Raw genomic sequence first — 21,832 nt, forward strand, 5'->3', positions numbered from 1 at the left:
CATCTTTTCTAGAGAGGAAACAACAAGCTAAAATGAAACATCCTTTTCTTCCCCAATCCTCCAATTTTGAAATCTCTAGTTATTAGATAGTATAAAAATGGATGCCATTTCAGATCACAACCCCTTCCATTTTTTACTGACCATTTTTTTCTGAAACATTCTGGTTCAGTAGTACCACCAAAAGTAGAAAAAAACAGCATAATAGAATTTAATTCTTGTGCTATTCTAGATACCATTGCCCGAGTGACTTTAAATTGCTTTTGAACGAACTAGAAAGTTCAAGTTAATTGAACACGAGGATTCACATAGCAAATTATCTTAGCACTAATGGTATGGAAGAAAAAAGCTTGATTAGTAAACCCTGCTGGATACTTGCAATGTGAGAAGTCGAGAGGTGCCAGAACTAAATCAGAGAGGTGAAGATCAATAGTTCTTTAATCAGTGGTGGATTACAGCAGGATTTATTCCGCTGAAACCAGCAGGGGCAGATAAATCCCCCACGGAGATTAATTACTGGGAAGGGTGGATGCAAAGAGAGGAGTGTGGTTATCTTTGTGACAACTGTAAGTGGCAAGAAGAGCACCAGAGGGTGTACAGAGCTATTGCCTGGATCTCTGCTGGTGACCTGCAACTCCCTCATCAAATTCCCAGCACTTCCTCTTAGTTCCTTCCAAAAAATTGCCTTGAAGCCCATGTATTTCTACAAACGCAAAACTTACAAAGTGAAAAGCAGGGACAATTTCAGAACGGTTTGGGGGCTTTGTTTTTAAACTGATGGATTGTTAGAGCTTTAGGTTAATAAAAATTCTGTATTGTGGAGGTTAAAGCGCCAACGTGTACAGTAAAGGAACAACAGCTTTGCTTGGACAGATGCTGATCACATTCACAGCACCACTTAAGCCAAGGGGCAGTCAGCTCTGGGGCTCTGAGTATTGGGGCTATCCACGCAATCCATCACTGTGTGCATACTTATCATTTCCATTATAGCCTTTGGTGCTGAAAGTTATGGTTCCCACAACCTAACCGCTAATGCATAATGCACTAGTATTATCAACGGAGACACTAAGCAGGCTAAGCACAGGAGAGAAATCATGAAGTACCTCCTGGATGCAAAAATGAATAAGAAACAAGTCATGAATTGAAATTATTGTGATTTTGAACTACTTATGGAATTTATTAAAATGAAGAACAGAGCTAACAGCATAGCTTGTCAACGTTCGATTCTCTACCAGCCAGAGGGAAAGATATCCAGTTGGTTCACCCCATCCTTATTTTATGCTTACTTACATTAACAACAAAAGACAGCAAGATGTAGAGGGTCCATCATATATTAATTTGCTGGACATAACCTGATGGATGTATTTGTTCACTTACCAGGAATTGTTTCAATTGGCCCCTGTCTTAAACCTTGATCAGATGATATCAACTTCTCAGTGTTGTTTTCTTGCAGAAAATATTCCAGAAAATACTCTGAATTCTACCGCCATCCCAGTTGTGCTGTTCTATTTTCAATGACTGTGAATTCAGGAACTTGAAAAGAAACTTCTGTGTTTTATCTCTGGATTTTATCAGATACTAACAATCATGTTTATGTAGTAAGTCAGAAAAGGTTCTTTATTGGGGAAAAAAAATTGAAGTTTAATACACACATGATATAAATTACAAAAATTATTTTTAAAAATCACCTCTCCAGAATACCCAAATTAATTGAAGGCGGAGTCTCAATGAAGCAAACAAAGTCTTTTGCAGATCGTCTCCTATTTTAAAGCAGGTCATAAAAATAATCCAGGCCTTGTCCCAGCTCCCAGATGGATATTCCAGTGCCCAATTCTTTTGCAAGCTCTAAACGCAATTGGATGGACTAAGACAAAGACACACAAAGCAATCAGCTTTTACTCAGAGGCATTAGACATTCCCTGCTGCCATTTCTTCACGCCATTATCAGGCTTTTAAAAACTAACTATCCTTGAACCAGATGCTGAAAAGCCTAACATCTGTATTTCAAATATTCTCTGGTTACCAAGCATTCAGTGAGAGACAGTAATTGTACCAGTTAATTCAATGACCTAATACACGATAGCTACCTAAACAGACAAAACACCACAGAAATAAATCAGATTTATGAACTATACAAAGGACTATTCCAATTTAGGCTACCATTTTGCAATGTACGGAAATTCTAACTCTTCACAAAAGTTTCCAAGGGTAAAATAAAACTTTATCACTGAAGACAATTAGAACAACTTGTCAAATACCATCAAGGTCTCTTACCCTTGCCTTCTCCCAGGACAGAGTCGTAATTTTCCATGTCAGAATTTCATTTTAAAGAGATTCTGGGAGATTTACATTGAAAAATATCCTTATCTGTGCTACAGGCATTGATTTAGATGTTTATAACGGAAATAATGTTACAATTTATATTCTGCACTTCTCTCAGTTCAGACAATCAAAATAATTTTTTGAACCTTTAACTTTCACGTTTTCATACTTTGAAGGGCAGCACTGCAACGCCTGAACTGCTCACACCACAAGGATGCGCTTAAAGCTCATTTCCACAGGAAACTGAACTAAGTATCAAGATGTCATTAACAGATCTGCTGGGACTGCAGTTCACGACCGCTTTTAACTAACCCTGAACAAGTCGGTTCGGAGCAGACAACCTACCATTGATGACAGCATTAAAAAGGGGGAGAAACACACTTGTGAGGGGGAAATAAAACAATATTTAGTGTTCCATTGACCAAATTTATGTGAACAATTTGTTTTGCCCCCGCATACAAATCTTGTAAAATATTTCATTTCAAACTTGTCGAAATTGGAAAGAAATTCTGTTTCTCTATTTATAAAATTTACCAAACACCACAGTTGAGTATCTGTTATTATTAGGAGAAGACTTAATTTAAGAAAATGTTAAGGAACGCATGTTCCTTAATTAATTAATAAACTTAATTAACCCAGCTAGTACTGACAATAGCCTGGTGAAATCATTCCACATGACCAGAGAGAATGTAGCACAGCAATATTCAGAATAATTTCTCTCTTCTCTGGGAGGTTTGCAATGAGACTTTCCAACACTCTAGGACTGGTGCTAGCAAGAGCATAGTTAGACATGGTAATTAATATCCCATATGTGTTAATACTTCCACTAGTATTAGATTAATGACGGAAGTATCTTCATCCTAATGGAACTTAGGGGAATATGTGCATTTAGAAAAAGGGAGCTTTTGATAATTTCACACTGGTTTAACCATATAAAATGTCTCTGTTCTCTCTAAACATGATATACTTTCATTACAGAAGTAATTTCCTTCCAATATTAAAAGTCAGCAGAGGCTTAAGATACTGCATTTAGGTTAATACAAGAAAATTTAAGACAGCTTCCTAGGAAGGATGAAAGTAACCATTGTATCAAATATACTGGCATATTGCAGATCATTGTATGGACAGAAATCACATGCCCCGCCAAAGGGTTACAATAAGGCCAAACATTTCAGTTTTCAAAACCCTAAAATATGTTCCAGGGAGAAAGAACTGAAAAAAGCAGGGTGATGCAGGGCAACAGTGTGACAAAGGACTCTGCTCCAGAGGAAGGCAAAAACTCCCTCAAGCTTCCAGTCAACGTGATCAGAGGGACATTTTCTTCCATGTCTCAGCATGTCTGCACACACATGAACTGTGCACTCGAATGGATCCTCTCAGGGCACTGGTTCACCCTTATGCGTCTTATCTCTAGACATGGCTAATCTTCAAAGATCCCCCAAACCCAGTTATGCATTAGATGGAAAAACTAAGCTTGTTGTACAGGCAAGCAGATGAAGCCTTGAATCATAGCAAGTATGTCAGGGTGAACTTCTTTCACAAAAGCCTAAGCCCCCGTTCAGCATTTTGTAAAGTGTCTCAATAATCCAACACGTCAAGGAAACACCTCTTTCTTTTTCCTACCCTCCGACCAGAAAAAGGGGCACCTACCTTCAATGTTGGATAGAAGATGGCATGTTTTCCTCCTTTATTTCTGCAAAGCACAAAAATGAAATAGTCACAGCAGGTATGGTAGATTCTCATAGGATTTTTAGCTGAGGTTAGAATTCAAAGACAGTTTCATTCCTTCCCATAAAAAGGAAACAAAGGTAGATAGTGCTAGAGAAAACTATTGATTTTATTCTGAAGAAGCTACTACTATTAAGATGCATCGGTATGTTCAGCACATGGGACTTAATATGCCCATATCAAAGGCAGAGACTACTTGCCATTTGGTAACTGGTATATTTGAGATTTCCTATCTAGTGGCCATTCTGCACTGGAGGCTGAGGGACTCTGTCTCTGAAACCAGACACTTCACCATCAATGTCCATTTGGTCCATATTTGCACTCTAGCTACTTTAGTTACAGAGAGTGGGGCCAAAATTTTTTCTACATCTCTTCCTTTTCTACTGCAGATAAAAACTTCTACTCCTGTCCCTGCTCTGCTGAAGATACAAAGACATCACAGCACACGAATCCAAAGTGGAAGGAAAAGGAAGGCAGGTAGGGGAAGGTATGCCTGAGCGAGGTGTCTGGGAAGTCAAGTATGCAACCCTGTCACTGTCCTGCAGTTATCAGTTCCAGGAATATTTGTCAGAAAGGTTCCCAGGACAACTTCTCCCAACTTCAGTGAGCTTTGACAAAGCTAGCAGGACTAGTGTTAGAAAGTTCAAAAGAAGACTCTGTACAGTCAGAGACCTGTTTTGAGGAGTCTTTGCACAGAAATTGCATCATGCCATATTCAAGCCACAGCAACAGAAAAAGAAAAAAAAAACAAAAAAAGGTTATCTAAGGGACTCCTTGAAAGGCTTCAGGATAAGGCCTTTCAAAACATCTAAAGAGCAGAACACAGCTTCTTAATAACTAACACAAAGTTTGAAAAGGTAACTTTCATGATTAAAATGAAATCCCAAACTTCTCCAGGCATAATATTTCATCCAAGAAAGAACTGGTCATAACAAAATACAATACAGGCAGAGTTAAACAAGAGAAATTCAATTATTCCATGCTAGTTGGCATTAAGGAGGACAACTTTTAAGAGAAGTGAAAAGGATGATAGCTAAAATAGATGCTCCAAGAGGATGCAAACTCAAAAAGGGGCTCTTGTGATAGAGATGGTTTGATATTAGATGTAACTAAACGCACTGAGATAGCCTGTTGTGACATGATGCAACATTATTATAAAACTCTCAGACAACAGAAGACAGTTGCACCTACTAAATGCACATTTCAAAAAGATGAAAACGTTTGGATGTCAGGTGCAAACTGGCAAAGATTTTCCCAAATTCCAGCAATTAACATCTTCTATGTTAAACTAAATGCTACTGGTACACAATGCAAAGAGAAGACAAGCTACACTAAGCATGGATACTGTTGCTGTATTTTCAACCACTAGCAAGGAGAAGGACTCGAGAAACACATGGTCCCACAGCACCACTTTACCAGTTAGGGCAGGAGGACACGCAGAGTGCATGGACTGACCAAGCAGATGCTGCTGGTAAAATCTCCTGACTCAAGTAAGTGCATACTGCTAAGTGGAAAGTGCACAGGGACAAGCACTCGGAAGCAACAGCTTTCTGTAGCTATCTATAATGGCAACCTTTGGCTCTTTGGCTGCTACATGAAAATCATTAGCTGTGCTTTGCTTAAAGATTCACGATTTGATTTCTTAGCAACTGCAGACATGCAAGATTTCCAGGTGAGATGCTTCGCTAGTGAAACATATTTCAAGCCTGGCTGCCATTAACATTCAATGTAACCAAACGGTTGTAACACAAAAATGGCGACTGGACAAGAGCTCCCTTCCGTACCCCTCTCTGAGTTGGCTGAGCCGCTGCAGACACACTGAGCCGCGCGGCTGCCTGCCAGGCACAACTGGCAAGTGACGTTTAGAGTGATTTTCAGATCCAGCGTATTTTATGCACCAAAACTTCTTCCAGAAAGCCCACAAATAAGAATTTCCAAAGATTGCCTTTCAAAGGCAAACGGTGTAGTACTGACCGGTTTTCCCTTTCCCGCACGTTCAGTTTGCAAGGAAACATTTAGGAAATGTGTTTAAGTGAACCCCAGACACTTGCCATTCAAACAGAGCCCGCAGATTTACTTCTCTGAGCGCAAGCTTTCATTCAGTGATCACTGTGCCTCCAGTTAGCTTTTGCATTGAAGATCAGTGAAACAACACTTCTGATTTATTCCTTTTTAGTTAACACAAAAGACCTTATAATTGTTTGACACAGACAAAATAATTTCAAAACAGGATACCAAAGAACTCAAAATGAAAGAACACAGACTCCAGCCCTCCTATGCAATTACAGAAGAAAAAAAACAAATACTGCCAACCAATAGGTAAATATTTTTTCCTGATAAAGAATACATACAGCTGAGAAGTCTAAAAGCCAGGAGAAAACTGCAGGTTGAGAGAACCTTGGAAAATTAAATTTAAGATATAAAGGTAGTACAAGTTTTAGGGTTTTTTTTTAATTTTAAAAATATTTAAATCAAGAAGGTATTTAGGAAAAAAGCAATGTAGTCATATTGATGTTTTTTTTTAAAGCCTCATAAAACGTGTTTTATTTTCAGCAGTGTGTCTTCTTTACATTACCAATACACTGCATAATACACAAGATAAAATTTTGTAGACTTGATAAGATTTTGTTTATATAACTTTACCAAAAAGAGAGGGTATATAAAAATAGTGAATTATCATAGAAGCTTGATAAGCGTCTGCTGTTTACTTAATTTTCCTAGCATCAGGAATCCTCTTGTCATTTCATTATGAGAAAGACGGGACAAAGAAAGCTACTACTTTTTCTCTTCAGGCTCTTTCTAAAGAAAACATTCCCAGTCTTTTTAACTACTCCATCTGAAAGTCCCTTGATATTATTCCCATTACCCTTCTCTATAGCCCATTTGACTTGGCACAAGTTTGTTGCTTGGCCAATCTCATCACTAGGACTTATAAAACCAGGCTCTTATTGCACAACCTTTTCTCAGAACTACTTTTGGCTGGGTTACTGGTAACCACCTACCAGCTCGCAGTACTGATCGCACATGTTCTCAGCAACTGGCACTCAGCAGATAACCCAGCTGGATAGCTTCTTAAGCCATGACTCTCTGGATTTCTATTCTAAAGCTTGTTTTAGATTGTCTGCTCCCATTTACTTCTCTCTCTTGAAGCACTCTTGCGCTACAACTCAGTGCTGCCACACATATCACAAACAGCAGAATTTCCATTTGCTGAATTCAGCTGCATACTACAGTTAACTGGTAATTCATTGTGTACTGGACCATGCCCGAGAATATTTGCAGAACAGTAGGTAAGTAACTGTAACTCACTTTTTGTATTCAAAGTAGTGTTCAGCAATTTGCTCATCCCAGATAATTTTTGGTTTGTGTTCCTTCAAGGTTTCAATGTACCTACAAATTAAAAACATAGACATGGAATTAACTTCTTTGCTAAAAGCAGTTACAAAATTAAATAACAAAGATTTCTGAAAAAGCAATTTTACCGTGTTTAGATGTTGAACATCTTATCAAAAATATCCTCTAGCCAACAATTTAATATATTAAGTACAAATAATTTTCTCAGACACTTTTATATTTTGCCATGTTTGCATTTTCAGACTTTTTCTGAAGCAAAGAATGAATTAACATTCATCAGTTGACAAGATCTATAAAGACACATGATTACAGTGCTTCAATATTTCTGCAGTTTGATTCTTATATGCCAAAACACAGGAACTGAAGTCATTTCTAGGTAGTACCTAATTAGGTCCTCTAAGGTCAGTCAATGCAATTCTAAATTATAAGCCACTATTATGTGATGAGAAAAGCTCCTTTATAAAAGGGGCTCAATAAATCTTCTCAGAACTAACTAAAAAAGTATGAGAATTGCCTACAATGAAAAGTTACTGCCAAATAACCTTGCATATGTATTTTCACCACCACTAGCTTCTTGGCATTAATTTCTTGCATGGACACTTTGAAAGTGCCAATGGCTACTACTACTGCCCAAGCTCCTGCCAATGACGGAGGCCACATGAGCATCATAGCAATAGTCTCTGTCATGTGCTCCTCTCTCTCTTCTGCATAGGGATCTTCTACATCTGCATCTGTGGCCACCAAGAAGGCTGAATTTAGCTCTGCTGACATTTTTCCTGACTAAACATTAGGGGGGTTATCTGGCCACTGCCCAAGAAGCACTGGTTTCTTTTTTCCCTTGGGGACCGTAACAGGAATTTGAATCCAAATTCCCATTAGCAGTACTTCATCTTTATGGAAATTACGTAAAGATATCACAAGCAAACAAGTTGGTTGTAAGGTACCATTAAGACTATTTTTCTATTTCTGCAAGATCAATTAAAACCATCTCTTCCATAATACGTCTCCTTATTGCCATACTTTATCTGCTCATGACAGGATTCACAAGGAGAAATTAGGCTTCAAATCTTACTTTTAAATAAAAAATTTCCATTTCCTAAGTAAAAGATGTTATAACCGATTTTGACACTGTCTCCCATAACATCCTCATAGACAAGCTCAGGAAGTGTGGGCTGGATGAGTGGACAGTGAGGTGGATTGAGAACTGGCTGAATGGCAGAGCTCAGAGAGTTGTGATCAGTGGCACAGAGTCTAGTTGGAGGCCTGTAGCTAGCGGTGTCCCCCAGGGGTCAGTACTGGGTCCAGTCTTGTTCAACTTCTTCATCAATGACCTGGATGAAGGCACAGAGTGCACCCTCAGCAAGTTTGCTGATGATACAAAACTGGGAGGAGTGGCTGATACACCAGAGGGCTGTGCTGCCATTCAAAGAGACTTGGACAGGCTGGAGAGGTGGGCAGAGAGGAACCTCCTGAAGTTCAACAAAGGGAAGTGCAGGGTCCTGCACCTGGGGAGGAATAACCCCATGCACCAGTACAGGCTGGGGGTTGACCTGCTGGAAAGCAGCTCTGCCGAGAAGGACCTGGGAGTGCTGGGGGACACCAAGTTGACCATGAGGCAGCAATGTGCCCTTGTGGCCAAGAAGGCCAATGGTATCCTGGGCTGCATCAGGAAGAGTGTTGCCAGCAGGTCGAGGGAGGTGATTCTCCCCCTCTACTCAGCCCTGCTGAGGCCACATCTGGAGTACTGCGTCCAGTTCTGGGCTCCCCAGTACAAGAGGGATGTGGCACTACTTGAGCAAGTCCAGCGAAGGGCTACAAAGATGATTAGGGGACTGGAGCATCTCTCTTATGAGGAAAGACTGAGAGAGCTGGGCCTGTTTAGCTTGGAGAAGGCTGAGAGGAGATCTTATCAATGTGTACAAGTATCTGAAGGGAGGGTGTCGAGAGGATGGGACCAGACTCTTCTCAGTGGTTCCTAGTGACAGGACACGAGGCAATGGGCACAAACTGAAACACAGACAGTTCCATCTGAACATGAGGAAACACTTTTTCACTGTGAGGGTGACAGAGCACTGGAACAGGTTGCCCAGAGAGGTTGTGGAGTCTCCTTCTCTGAAGATATTCAAAACGCACCTGGATGCAATCCTGTGCAATGTGCTCTAGGTGACCCTGCTTGAGCAGGGAGGTTGGACTAGATGATCTCCAGAGGTCCCTTCCAACCTCAGTGATTCTGTGATTTCCTTCAACCATTATCTTGACCCTGTCAGTGCTGAAATTCCACCTCACTATATACTTTCAAAAAAAGGGAATCAGTTCATATTTCTGAGCTTGTAAAGATTTATTCTCTCCTTCCATATTATTCTTAATGCAAATACAGTGTTCAGTATGGGAGGGAATATTTTCTTTCTTTTGCTATGGCTTGCTCAGTCATATGTTGATAAATAGTCAACCCACTGTAAGAAACTTTAGAAAAGATTTTCATTCCATATTTAAGCCAAATAAAGTACCTCATTACCCAAAGCAGACATGCTATTTTAGCATCTACATAAGCAAACATATGGCAGCAGCTATTGCACAGTTCCTCAATACACCCACACCCTGGAAGAATACAACTTTTCAAATAATGCAGTTAAACCTTAGGACCTTTCCCTCCCTTCTTAAGAAATACAAAATCTTAAGTTGCCCTGCTGGACAAATATGTGAAGTGATCCAGTTTTGCATATTTAAAATTCAGGGATTACTGTTAACACTTGCCCCATTCCAGAATCAGTAATGACAAGAGACAGCCCTCATGTGGAATGTAGGACCAAGAGGTTACAGCCCGAAGACAAGTGTTATCAGCCAAGCCATCCTGGCACATAGTTTTCTTCCTGTACACATGACTTTCGAATGGGAAATACTAACTTCTCTTGCTAAAAATCCCAACCAATTTAAAGAACGTTCAGCATATGCATGAACAATTTTTTAAACAACAAATGTAACTTGCAGCAATTTTTATAGCCTATTATATGTAAGGTGAACTGTACAACTGGAAGATGGAATGCATGTACAACTTATTTTAAAGTTGTTCAGGCATGCACACTATTTAATGAGATCCCATCCAGACCCTGCACAGAGAATTTACTTCCCTTTCTCCTGCCTATGAACATTTACCACCATAGTATGCAACAAGTTCATCTTCAAATCACATCTATGGTGATGATACAACCTTGTGTTGTGGAAAAAAGAAAGAAATATTAGGGCCAAAATTGTCACTATTACCCACTTATCTTGGGTGGTCTGATTGAAACATGTTAACTTTTTACATTGTCTCTATAAAGCACAATAAAAATTCAAAGTTACTATGTTTAAAACAGTGAGCTCCCACTTACTGCTGCAAATCAGGCTTCAGACCTTTCAATCAGATGACAAGGCTGCTGTGAAAAGTCTGGAAAAGCCGCCTGTGCAGCAACACACCAGAGCGGTCATGAAGGCTTTCTATTGCCCTAACCTGGGAATAAGCTGTCCCTTTCCCGCAGCCCTATGCCATAGTCACAGCTCATTTTCTTGCAGTAAGACAAACAGGGGCTTTATAGACAACATCTCTCAGATACACCACATCTCCTGTCATCTCTGGGCTCTCCCAGAAGGTGCACTGTAAGAGGAAGGGTTCCTGTATAAAACTGTAGCGCCTGTAGCACAGCACACTTGCCTGACTCAGACTAATGCTGCCCAGGCACTCTTAACATATTATTTCCTAACTGAGGCAGTTCTTGACTTAACAAGTGCTTGAAATACGTCATTATTTTATTAAAAAAGAAAAGGCAGATTGAAAAGAGCAAATTTCCTTCACACCGAACCGTACGAGCGTGGGCCATCACGCCTGTATGCCTGGGATGCAGGCATACAGATTCAATTCCAGCTTCCCAAGGAGGGAAAGGGACGGGCAGAGATAATCAATCTCATTGCACCCAGCCCTCCCTCTTCTTTCCACCTCTCACCTCATTCTTCTCCTTTCTGCTTGTATTTATTGCTTTTTCTCTCTTCTTTCGTCTTATCTAATTCCTCCCTGTCTCTCTCTACTGCCACTGTCCCAGTTCTCAGCTGCTTTTATGTTCCTATCTAGACTCTAATTTATTTGCTTCCTCATCCATCAGCTTTTACTAGGTTTCTTCTTTTACCAAGCTGCCTCAGCATGGTAAACACTGAAACACTGAAAAAGCTCAGCTTCACTGTCTTGCACTACATATGCCCTGGGAAGTTGTGGCCATTTGCAGAGCAAGTCATGCCTAGCTTCTCCAGGCCTGGCCTGAAGCAAGGTCAGCGCTGATGGAGTATCCGGAGAGCGTTGGTGCTAGCCCCTAACGAACCTCCAAGCGCAGCCCATAGGAGTGATAAAAGTACATGGATTATCAGGAAGAGGAACGAATGGCACACGCCACCTGCACGTTCACCTTGCAAATCTCAAAATACTCTTCTAAAACACATAACCACCATCCTGTCTCAGCTAAATAGGTCTGGGTTTAACTTAATCAAAGCAACACATTTTCCCCCCAAACTTTCCTTCTGAAATAGCTAAACACTTACAATACCAGTTCAGTTCTGACAACTGGCTTTGAAAGTTTAAAAGTTACAGCCTCCTAAAAGCGTGGCTACATAATGTGAACGTGTCTGGAAATGTGACCGTAAGTCTGCCTGCCCCTTTTTATCCACAACTCAAAATCTGCAGCGCTTTACTGCAATTTACAGCTGTGGCTCTGCCAAAAAGGACATTTCTTGGTCCACAGGCACAGCCTATTATTCTTACATGACTCCACTGGTTACAAAGCCACCGGGCAAGGCAGTACTAAAACACAGCCTCTTCAAGCCTTCCCCTAGGTGGAACAAATGGGAAGCCAAAACACACACATGATGGAGCACCTCTGAAGTCAACTCTGTTAAAGCTGGTACCAATGAAGAGCACTAATATGGCTGTGCCTACACCCTACTGCACTTTGCAGCACATTCAACTAATAAATCAAGGATCCAGGAGAAAGGTTCTTAGAGTTTATGGCTGGTGCTCCTTTTCCAAGGCACTTTTCCACCAAAATATGAAAAATGGTATGGCGCCTTAGGGAAAAAACAGCGATATACACCCCCCTGAAGAAGATATTTATCTTCATGGGTAATGCTTTTTTCACCAAGAATACGAAGCAACAAGTCTTTAGTATCGTATCTTTTGGGTCAAAAATACACATGCTAGGAAAATATATAACTTCATATATAATTTTTAAACCAGGATTTATTTACTAATGTAAACATTTTTAATCCTCAGGTGCTTTGCTTTACTAGAACCAAATCACTCTTCAAAATGGTACCACAAAACAGCTTTAGAGAAAAGGAAATCAATACTGAGCATACATCCCAATTTCATGCTTTTTTCTAACACTTTAAATTCTCTCCTCTAGGCTCACATGAGCAAGACTCTGACTAGAAGCAACAGGTCCCTAAATATATACGAAAAACTCAGCCTTCTGCTCTCTTTTGGGCATTTAAACTATGTGATCTTTGATGCTGTATGTTGGATCTTCTATTTCTGGAGACTCTCATTTGCTCCTGCAGCAGCACACTGAGTCTGTCTTCCAGCACGACAAACTTAAATGACCCAGTGAAAGGATAAAAAAACCCCCGACTGTTTAGCTTGTGGAAGGGTTGGGGGGGGGATAAAACGGGAAACAAAGACTCAGGCTCATATTTATATGGAATAAATAACACCTAAATCCTTATGCCAAGTGCTGGCTCCAAGCTTTCAGGGTTGTTGAGTTATTGCAACCCTTAGGTTGAGCAGTTTGACAGGAATTTCAGAAATTTAAACCAGGGCCTCAAAAGCAAGGAGTCAAGCATACACAAAGACAAAAGCAGACCATCCCTACCCTCGGGTGCAGACTCATTCCCAGTGAGGGCGAGACCATACATGGAGGCACTGGAGAAGATCTGTACCATGCATTTTTCTTTCCAGTTAGCTTCAGTTACATTAGCCGTAGCTTAGTTATTAAACCCTGACCATATCAGCAGTGCATCTCACAGCAACAGTGCCTACGCACGTTAATAAAAGTTAAGTTTTAGGCTGAACTAGATAGGGTCTATCTTCCTCCTTTTCAGTGTTGTGTCTCTTCATAAGAGTATGAGAAACTGTGTAGAAAGCTGTATTCTGAAGCTCAAGAGTCCAGATTTCTGATGCAAAACCTATATATAGAAATACCTCCAAAACCACATTCATTGTAGGACCCCTGAGAACATTGCTCAGCTTGGTCCATAACTCTCAAGCAGGATGGGTCAGCCTCCCCACTGCTCTGTACATTGGGGCACTGTGCAAAAGGACAAATATGTATCTTCAAAACAAATTTTTTTCAGAGAGGATATAGCCTATAAGTCAAAAAGTTTTTACTTAACGTTTAATTTTAATTACCATGACACACTTTCATCTTTTAACTGTTCAAGCTTCTCTTAACCTATTTCCTTTTTGGTGTGAGAAAATATCATGGAATGATCTAATCTAGAGACATTTCAAGACTTTAAACAGAAAAGGTTTTAAAACAGAGCAAAACAGAATCAGTAGTAAGAGGAACACTCTTTTTAGAAGGTGCTTTTGCACTGGTGGCGAGAGAAGAGCTGGAAAGATGGCCATGGGCCAAAAGAAATGATATAAAACAGTTTGATGGGCTCCCAGAGTTAAGAAATTGTCAAAAATAAGTTTTATATTCAAATATTCCATTTTACAGCTGCAGCAGCAATGTTTCACTGAAGCTAGCACTTGAATCTCAAGAATATTTTTATCCTTTTCTGTTTTCTTTTTAGAGGATCACTTCTAAATAGCCCCTGCAAAATTGCTGAATATACTGCCAGCTATTAACCAAATTCAACCATGAAACTAGCAGTTTTGATAAAGAACCCTTTAAATGGTAATAAATGAAAACATGAAAGGAACAAAAATTTGATAAATAAAAAAGAATATATAGTTATTTTAAGTTCCCACTCACTTGATCCCTAAAATTGCAGCATCCAAAGGTAGAGAAGTCTTACAATTTAACTATCTTTAGATATTAGCCTTCAAAATAGTTTTGTGAACATGCAAAAATTTATGAAAAGACTAGCTGTACAGTCAGGAATAGTATAATACTATATATAGTGCATATAAATATATATATACACACACACACAAACACATAGGTATAAACACACACACACACACACACACACACACACACACACACAGAGTTGAATAATAAGGTTCAATAATAAATAGAACAGTGAAGCAAGTTTTCACCACAAAGGTCCCACTACAGTCATTTCGGCACTTTTTTACTCATCTCCTCTCAGTATTCAATGTTTAGTAGCATCATATTTACAATATATAACTATAAAATACAAACTTTAAAAGGTGGTGAAGTTGTATCCCATTCTATCCCTTTCTTAGGCATTGAAGAATCTGGACTTTATTAACACAAATTTCAAAAGTTCTTTCAAAAGCAAAAAGATAGATTATCTAAGAAAAAGACAGCTAGTATGTATTTTCTGGAGGAACAAAAGAATGCAATAAAGAAATGCAAGTAGAAATACTAACTAACATTAAATCAGTTTCTACCCCAAGGATTTATGCATGACTGCAGTGGAAAGCACATTCTAGAAACCTTATTTATTCAGACTGCATAACACGTTATTCAGAAATAGTTCTGTTAAGATCTTCATATTACTTCACGTAAGACAACCTAAAATCGAATACCGTTTGCAAGAGACAGCAATCTGTTCATTTTCATTATTGCGTGGTGCCTTGGGTAAAGCTGTTAAAGGATCCAAGCAGCAGTCTAGAATAGAAAAATCTATAAACAAGCATAATCTTTCTCTATTAATCTTCTCTCTCTTGTTGCCCAGTCCTTTGTTCTGTCAGTTTTTAAAAGGCAATAACAGTATTTTCAAGACTTCCAACAGAGTAGTTCCACGGTGGGTGCGTTGCTTTTAAGTTTCATAAAGTCATTCTTATTGATTTCTCCCCAATACTTCATCACTGTCCTCACAGATGACACTTTTCAGTGAAGTTCTACTTATTGCCAACCTTCCCCACCAACCCACGACAAGCAACTAGCTTGTGCCATGGTGCACAAGCCAAGCCATGATGCGCCAGCACAACGAGGAGGAGCAGGAGAACCTCAGCAAGGTTCCTCTCATTGCTCTGGGGACGCAGACAACGCCCCTTGTTCAGCATTCTCACAGCAACTGAGAAACAACAGTACTTCAGCAGACTTAATTGCGGAGGGGCAGCCAAGCAGTCCTATTTTACAGGACTCTGGAGACACAAAAGGCAAGGCCAGGCTTTTCAAAAGTACGGCTGAATGAAGAACTCATCTTGCTTTGTCTCAAGGAAACAATCTTCATTAATAACTTTTAAAGTCTTACTATGGATACAGCAAACAGCATAAACATTACAGCATTTCCACACATACAGGTTTACATTTTAATGATGCCCGTTATGCTCTTTTAAATTCAGAGAGGTTTTATACAGAAAAAGCCCTGTTTTAGAGCATAGTAATGGTATTGAAGACAGAAAATATCTTTTTTATGGACAGAAAAAGAATTACGTAAGGTGGCCCTGACCTACTGTTAGAATCCAACTTTTCTTTTTCTAAGCTAAGGAAGATAAACACTGGCTTGTTCGGACTAATCTTTCTTTCTCTTATTAGAAAGTCTGTGTTCCAGCTGGATCGAAGCTTTTATTACTTTGGGCTACTCAGCACATTTGTCTCTATACAACAGACCTCAAAATGCAACACTGAAGTGAATCAACAGTTGACTGTTCTGACCCAAAACTTGCCATACGTCTCACAACTCATCTGCAGACTATGAAGGAAGGGCGTCCTGCAGCTTTGGCTTTTAATCTCAGTGCTCACTGGAGACCTGGACAAAGGTTTGAAAACTAAAACAATAGTTGTTTTTAATGAAAATTATAATTTCTGTCCACTAGGAAATTCTGTTTAAACATAAAAAAAACTGTTTTACTGTAAGGGTAAGTGAACACTGGAACAAGTTGCCCAGAGAGGTTGTGCAGTCTCCGCACTTGGAGATATTCAAAACCTGACGGGACATGGTCCTAGGCACCTGGCTCTAGCTGATACTGCTTGAGCAGGGGTGTTGGACTAGACGATCTCCAGAAGTCCCTTCCAACCTCAAACACTTTGCAATTCTGTAAAATTCTGGTCCTTTTCTTTTACATCCTGAACCATATGAAAAGTGAGTATACTTTTATATCAATACACATATTTAGATCTATGCATATAAACACACAAATATATTTACAAAATGAAGGCTGAAAATTCTGATTTAAAATGAAATGAAACAATCAAAACAATTCATCTTGGGTAGCACTATATCTGCTGGAGCTGATTTAGATGCATCCATTCTCCTTTTCCCATAATATTTCATGGATGCTCAGTCACAGAAATCACGGGAGATAAAATTCTTTCTTTTAGGCCTTTGTAGATCTGCATCTCCTATGATGCAACGCAGCAGACAGGCAGAAGCAGTTAAAGCATAATTGACACCCCTCTGCAAATGCTGTCATCTAAATCAGCCACCTGAAATGTTTTCAATTTCAGATAACATGCAGAAAATGTTTTAATTTGTTCTTTTTTATTGAACACTGTGTAAAGTTGGTGAATTCAAAGTGTTCTAGGAAAGATTTCATCTTTGTGGGCACTATAAATCCAGCCGAAAGTACTCTAAAATGCATGACTAACTTTTCTTGATATAACCAAAATGGTTCTCCTTCACAAAAAACAGTTACAGTTAGATATGGATCAAAGAATACAATTAATCATACACACGCTGGAAAAAAAAGCGTCAACATTTATATATTTAAGGTTTTGATTCAATCTGACAGATACGTAAAAGGAATATATGAAAATATCCTGAAAGAAAACAAGATCTTTCCTTCTAAGCCAACAGATATTTCCCAGACAACAGAGACATAACAGATTGAGGCAGAGCTTTGCAGATCTGTTTGCACACCTTTAACAGCATGCAGCTGTTCAGCAGCTCCATTTTCTTTCATGACTACAGAGATTTCATTTTTTCATTCTTTTTTTTCTATTTTAAGACACTTACCTGGGGCTACAAAATATGAATTTTTTTTCAGTGCAAATTATTCATGATAACAGCTGTTTATGAAATTGTTTTCTGTCATATGCATCAACTTGGTGTATTTCCTATGAGAAATCTTCCTTGTTCTGACTATAACCAAAGTCTCAACTTCTATCTAAAATATCAGACAATCTTTCCCCTTGTATTTGTTCTGTTAGTCATAGATTTTTTCTTTTTGATCTATCAACTCTAACACATGACAGGTCACTATTTACAGCATGTCGGGTCTGGGTACAGGATTTGGTTTGGCATCTTTTGCTGTCTTGACAGAATGAGTTCTTTGTCTTTAAAAGCCTGCTCGACAGTCGGGGCTGCACTATCTAGGTCTGCTCCGGCCAAGGGCACCTTCCTGTCAGGCGGAAAACAGGTTAATGGCAGAATAGTTTACTGTGCTAGAAAAAAAAGCAGGATTCAGGCAACCTCCAAGAAACAGAAAAACTCTAGAAAACTGAATGAATAAAAGCACAGATTTATGGACTAGCTCACAGAATTAGTCTATTTACTCACACTGAACAAAGTTTAGTTAAACTATCAGATAAATTGCTGGTTCCACAGGTAAGGGATTTTTTTTTTTTGTTAATGAACTCAGTACATCGGTCAATTTGAAGTCTTCCGTAAATGCATATCTTCATTTGGTATTGATTACCTTTACACACATTTTGAAAACTAAATTTTTCAAATGTTGCATTGCCTAAGCTGACTATTTCAACAAAAATGTGATGTTGTCTTTGCTATTCATCAGAAAATTACTACAAAGTAGGCATTCTCCTGGGCAAAGATGAACATAATTTTCTCCCCAGTTAGGAAAAAGGTCACCTTAAGGTTAATATATTATTTTTTTCTACTCACTTCTGTTATAAACTGCACCAAATAAAAGTTTATTATGCATTCACATTTAAGCAAGGATCTTCTGTGTTCCTCCCCAGTTTTAAGTTGAATTAAGCAGCAAAGAGAAAAATTAGAAGATGTGTAAAACACTCTAATGTGAATCCTTTAATAATTTAAAAACTGATCTGAAGCAGATGGTCCTCCCTCATATTTCTTATTTTCTAATTTAAAATGTTTTTATCAACCATTACAACTGTCTCTGCTATACGTCCAGGACAACCTGAAAAGCTGAGTTTAAAGCTGATAGTCAGATTATATTTTGCAAATCTGTAATGCACCATACTGTGTAAGCAAACTGATTCTCCTCCAAATTCATCCCATCCCACCATCAAAAACACAAACCACGGATAATATTAAACCTAATATAAAACCTAAGGACACACCAATTGCCCCAAGAAAAGGAATAGGAAAACCCTTGTCATCAATTATTAAAAATCATTGCAATTGCACCACAGAGGGTCACTGGTCCCCACAACTACTGATAAAACCACCATTATTTATACAAACACAATTAGAGTACTGCACGCTGTCTCTTGACATCCAAGTCGATTCCTCTGTTCTATATTGTCTAATTTCTACAATATAGCTTGTTTACACTACACAGGAAAGGGCCAGTTCAATAGTGTCCTACTGTACCAGCACAACATAGCTATTCCTTGCAGTGCTGGTCAAAAACCAAGCGCTATTTGGTGAGATATTTAGCATCTGCACACATGCAAATTGTTTTAAATTGGTTTAAAAATGTATTGTTATATTACTCATGAAAAGACAATTTCAATAAAATGGGAAAAGCTGACATTTCAGTAGCAGTTATAATGCCACATGTCAAATCATATCATCTATACTTAGGTATTAAAATACTATATTAATTTTATACTTTATTTTAAAATCAAAGGAACATTATCACTATTCAGCATGACGTAAGGAAAAAGTAGGAGGAAGATATATCGATTTTGCTAACTCTAGTGACAAAAGTATTATGGTAAAGTATTATTAAGGGGAATATTCAGCAAAAAGACTTTGTCAAAGTCTCTTTTTTCAAACTTTCTTTTAGGATGCCATTTTTTGAGCAGAACTTCCACCATTCTGAAGAAAGATAAAATCATGGATTTCTCACTTCTTTTTTTAATCACTTGCCTCATTAGGCTTCTCTAAAGCTACATATCAGGGGGTTCTTCTCTCTCTTTGTACAGGATTTGTAATCTGGATCTTTTGTAGCATATGAAAACAAAGATTACAATATGGAAAGTCTGTATCAAACTGAAATCTTTCTAGGGGCCTCCACTATACAGATGGAGTGGGAAAATAACTCTCTTGTTAGGACAAGCTTCAGACTCTCGATGCTGTTTCAGAACAATTACACCAGCACATGCAATTCCACAACGCCAGAATTTGCTTCGAGGGCAACAAAAGCAGTTCTTACTCCTACCATACCAAGGTAGCTTCCACCACATCCAGGATGAGAATCATCTCAGCACCGAAGGCTTTAGCATAAAGTATGAATTGCCACTGGAGACTAGGAATAGTAAATGAAAGATTAAATAAATTATACTGAGTAATAAATAATAAATCCTGCTGTCAAAATTAAATATACATAATGTATAAGTTATGTAACAAGCATCCACTATGTGGAAGAGAAGAAGCTGAGTCACAGAACTGTTAACCTTACAGAATTTGAAATCCCTAAAAGTGCTTCCAGGCTTCTAAGAGAATGAGTATGTCTAAGGGAGACTTGAAAATTTGAATTGTTGAGAAGCCAGTAGGTGATTTTTTCTTGAAAGTCAGGATCAAACCACCACACTGGCATTTCTGTAGCTTAATGACTATCTCTCATAAAAGAAAAACCAGTCAGAGTCAATTCTTAAAGACGTATCATCTTGCAATAGTAGAAGTGTTAGTCCTTCTTAGACTGGACAATATGCAAGCTAAAGTCCTGCTCCAGCTCACCCAATATTTTGGCTCGCTACACAGTCTGAGACAAGACACAGTCCCTCTGCTTAAAGCTTTTTCTCAGTGTGATGAAAACTAATGCTTCTTTATCCTTACAGGCTTGTTTGAAGAAGCAGTAGTTTAATCCTAGCAATAGTCCTTGAAGATAAAATTGCTAGTTTAAGGGTACATTTTCTGAAATGCTTAAGTGACCCTCAAGTGAGGTTGAAGCATTTTCAAATACATTAGTCTAAGTAAAATACCGTGTTCCACTCTTCCAGGAATTGACATTATAGGCAAAGCATATGAAAAAGCAAGACTGTATTATCATTGGCTGTGAGGCTGAAAAAATGTAGATACACAAATACATCTGCAGTTTAGCTGCAGCTGTAAATAACAAAACAGAGAACTATGCCAGTTCTGTTGCATGTCAGGTTGAGGTTTTTTGCTCAGATTCTAAAAACCTTTCAAACTTTCCTCGTGCTCTAACCATTCTTATCAGCTTTATTTATAAGGTGCTACATAGTTCAGCCATGAACTTTGCCTTATATTGAATTTGGACCCTGGTCCAGTGCAAATTCAGATGATCTTAATTCAGTGTGTAGGAGACTAATTGCGAGCCACTCCAGTTATGAAAATGAAGGTTGAGGGGACAGTCATCTACTTTGATATCCTGAATTCTTCCAAAGCCCACTTTGCTGAAAAAGGTAGAGAGGAAAAAAGCCACATTGCTTTTCCCCCCTTGACTAAAAGGTCAGACATTCCTAATGCCAGTTCTAACATCACTGCTAACTCTTCCAGTTGCTTCTTGCATCCCAATCTTTTCAACCTTACCTGAATTAAAGCCATCCCATCACAAAGTCAAGGTCAACAGTAATGTCACCCACCAGATTAAACAACAAAACCCAGCAGGAACAACTTTTCCTCGTCGTGTGTTAGGAAAGGAGCAGCGCAGCTCTTCCAAGCCCCCATCTCAGCCCTGACTGAGCTGGGTCTGAGGTATGGGGAGGCAACGTTTGTGGTTGCCAGGAGGCCTGTGTGAGGTAGGTGGGTGCTCAGCCCCACAGTTCCCACAGGGTTGCTAGGAGGCCCTGGCGAAGGGAGAGGGTCAGGGCCAAAGCCCATGGAGAGCATGGTTACAGAAAGGTCACGCCTGGTAGCAAAGGCGAAGGAAAGGGAACATATGCAGGATGCAAGCAGCTGAAAGCACAAAGGACAGCAGGAGGATGCTGTGATTCAAGGTGAAGATCCACTAGTCATGTAGCTCCCAGGCAGCCTTCTCTAGCCAGGCAGAGGGCAAAACTCACAGGCTGCAGGACTCTGAGTATGTAAAACTGGCCCAGGGTAGCAGCAGCCAAGGAGATAAATGATGGCTCTGTTCTTTCTCCAGAAATAGAGTTACGTCCAGACAGAAGCAGTACTGTCTGCAAGGAACCAGGTCATGAACAAAACCAGCTAGAGT

The 21,832-nt window shown here is 39.2% G+C and overlaps 1 protein-coding gene across 3 annotated transcripts in view; it reads right to left on the reverse strand.

Annotated features, from left to right (window-relative positions):
• Positions 1 to 1,587: 1,587 nt before the first annotated feature.
• CHID1 (chitinase domain containing 1) overlaps positions 1,588 to 21,832 on the reverse strand; it is a 127,023-nt gene continuing 106,778 nt past the window's right edge. For all 3 annotated transcript variants that reach the window (XM_067295990.1, XM_067295992.1, XM_067295991.1), the window contains 3 exons: positions 7,357 to 7,437; positions 3,970 to 4,012; positions 1,588 to 1,861 (listed from right to left, as the gene is read on the reverse strand). In XM_067295990.1, coding sequence (XP_067152091.1) covers positions 1,763 to 1,861; positions 3,970 to 4,012; positions 7,357 to 7,437 — 223 coding nt within the window. In that variant the 3' untranslated portion in view covers positions 1,588 to 1,762. The remainder of the gene's footprint in view (positions 1,862 to 3,969; positions 4,013 to 7,356; positions 7,438 to 21,832) is intronic.

The sequence above is a fragment of the Apteryx mantelli genome, chromosome 4, assembly GCF_036417845.1.
Source record: "Apteryx mantelli isolate bAptMan1 chromosome 4, bAptMan1.hap1, whole genome shotgun sequence".
In the NCBI taxonomy this organism is placed as follows: domain Eukaryota; kingdom Metazoa; phylum Chordata; class Aves; order Apterygiformes; family Apterygidae; genus Apteryx; species Apteryx mantelli.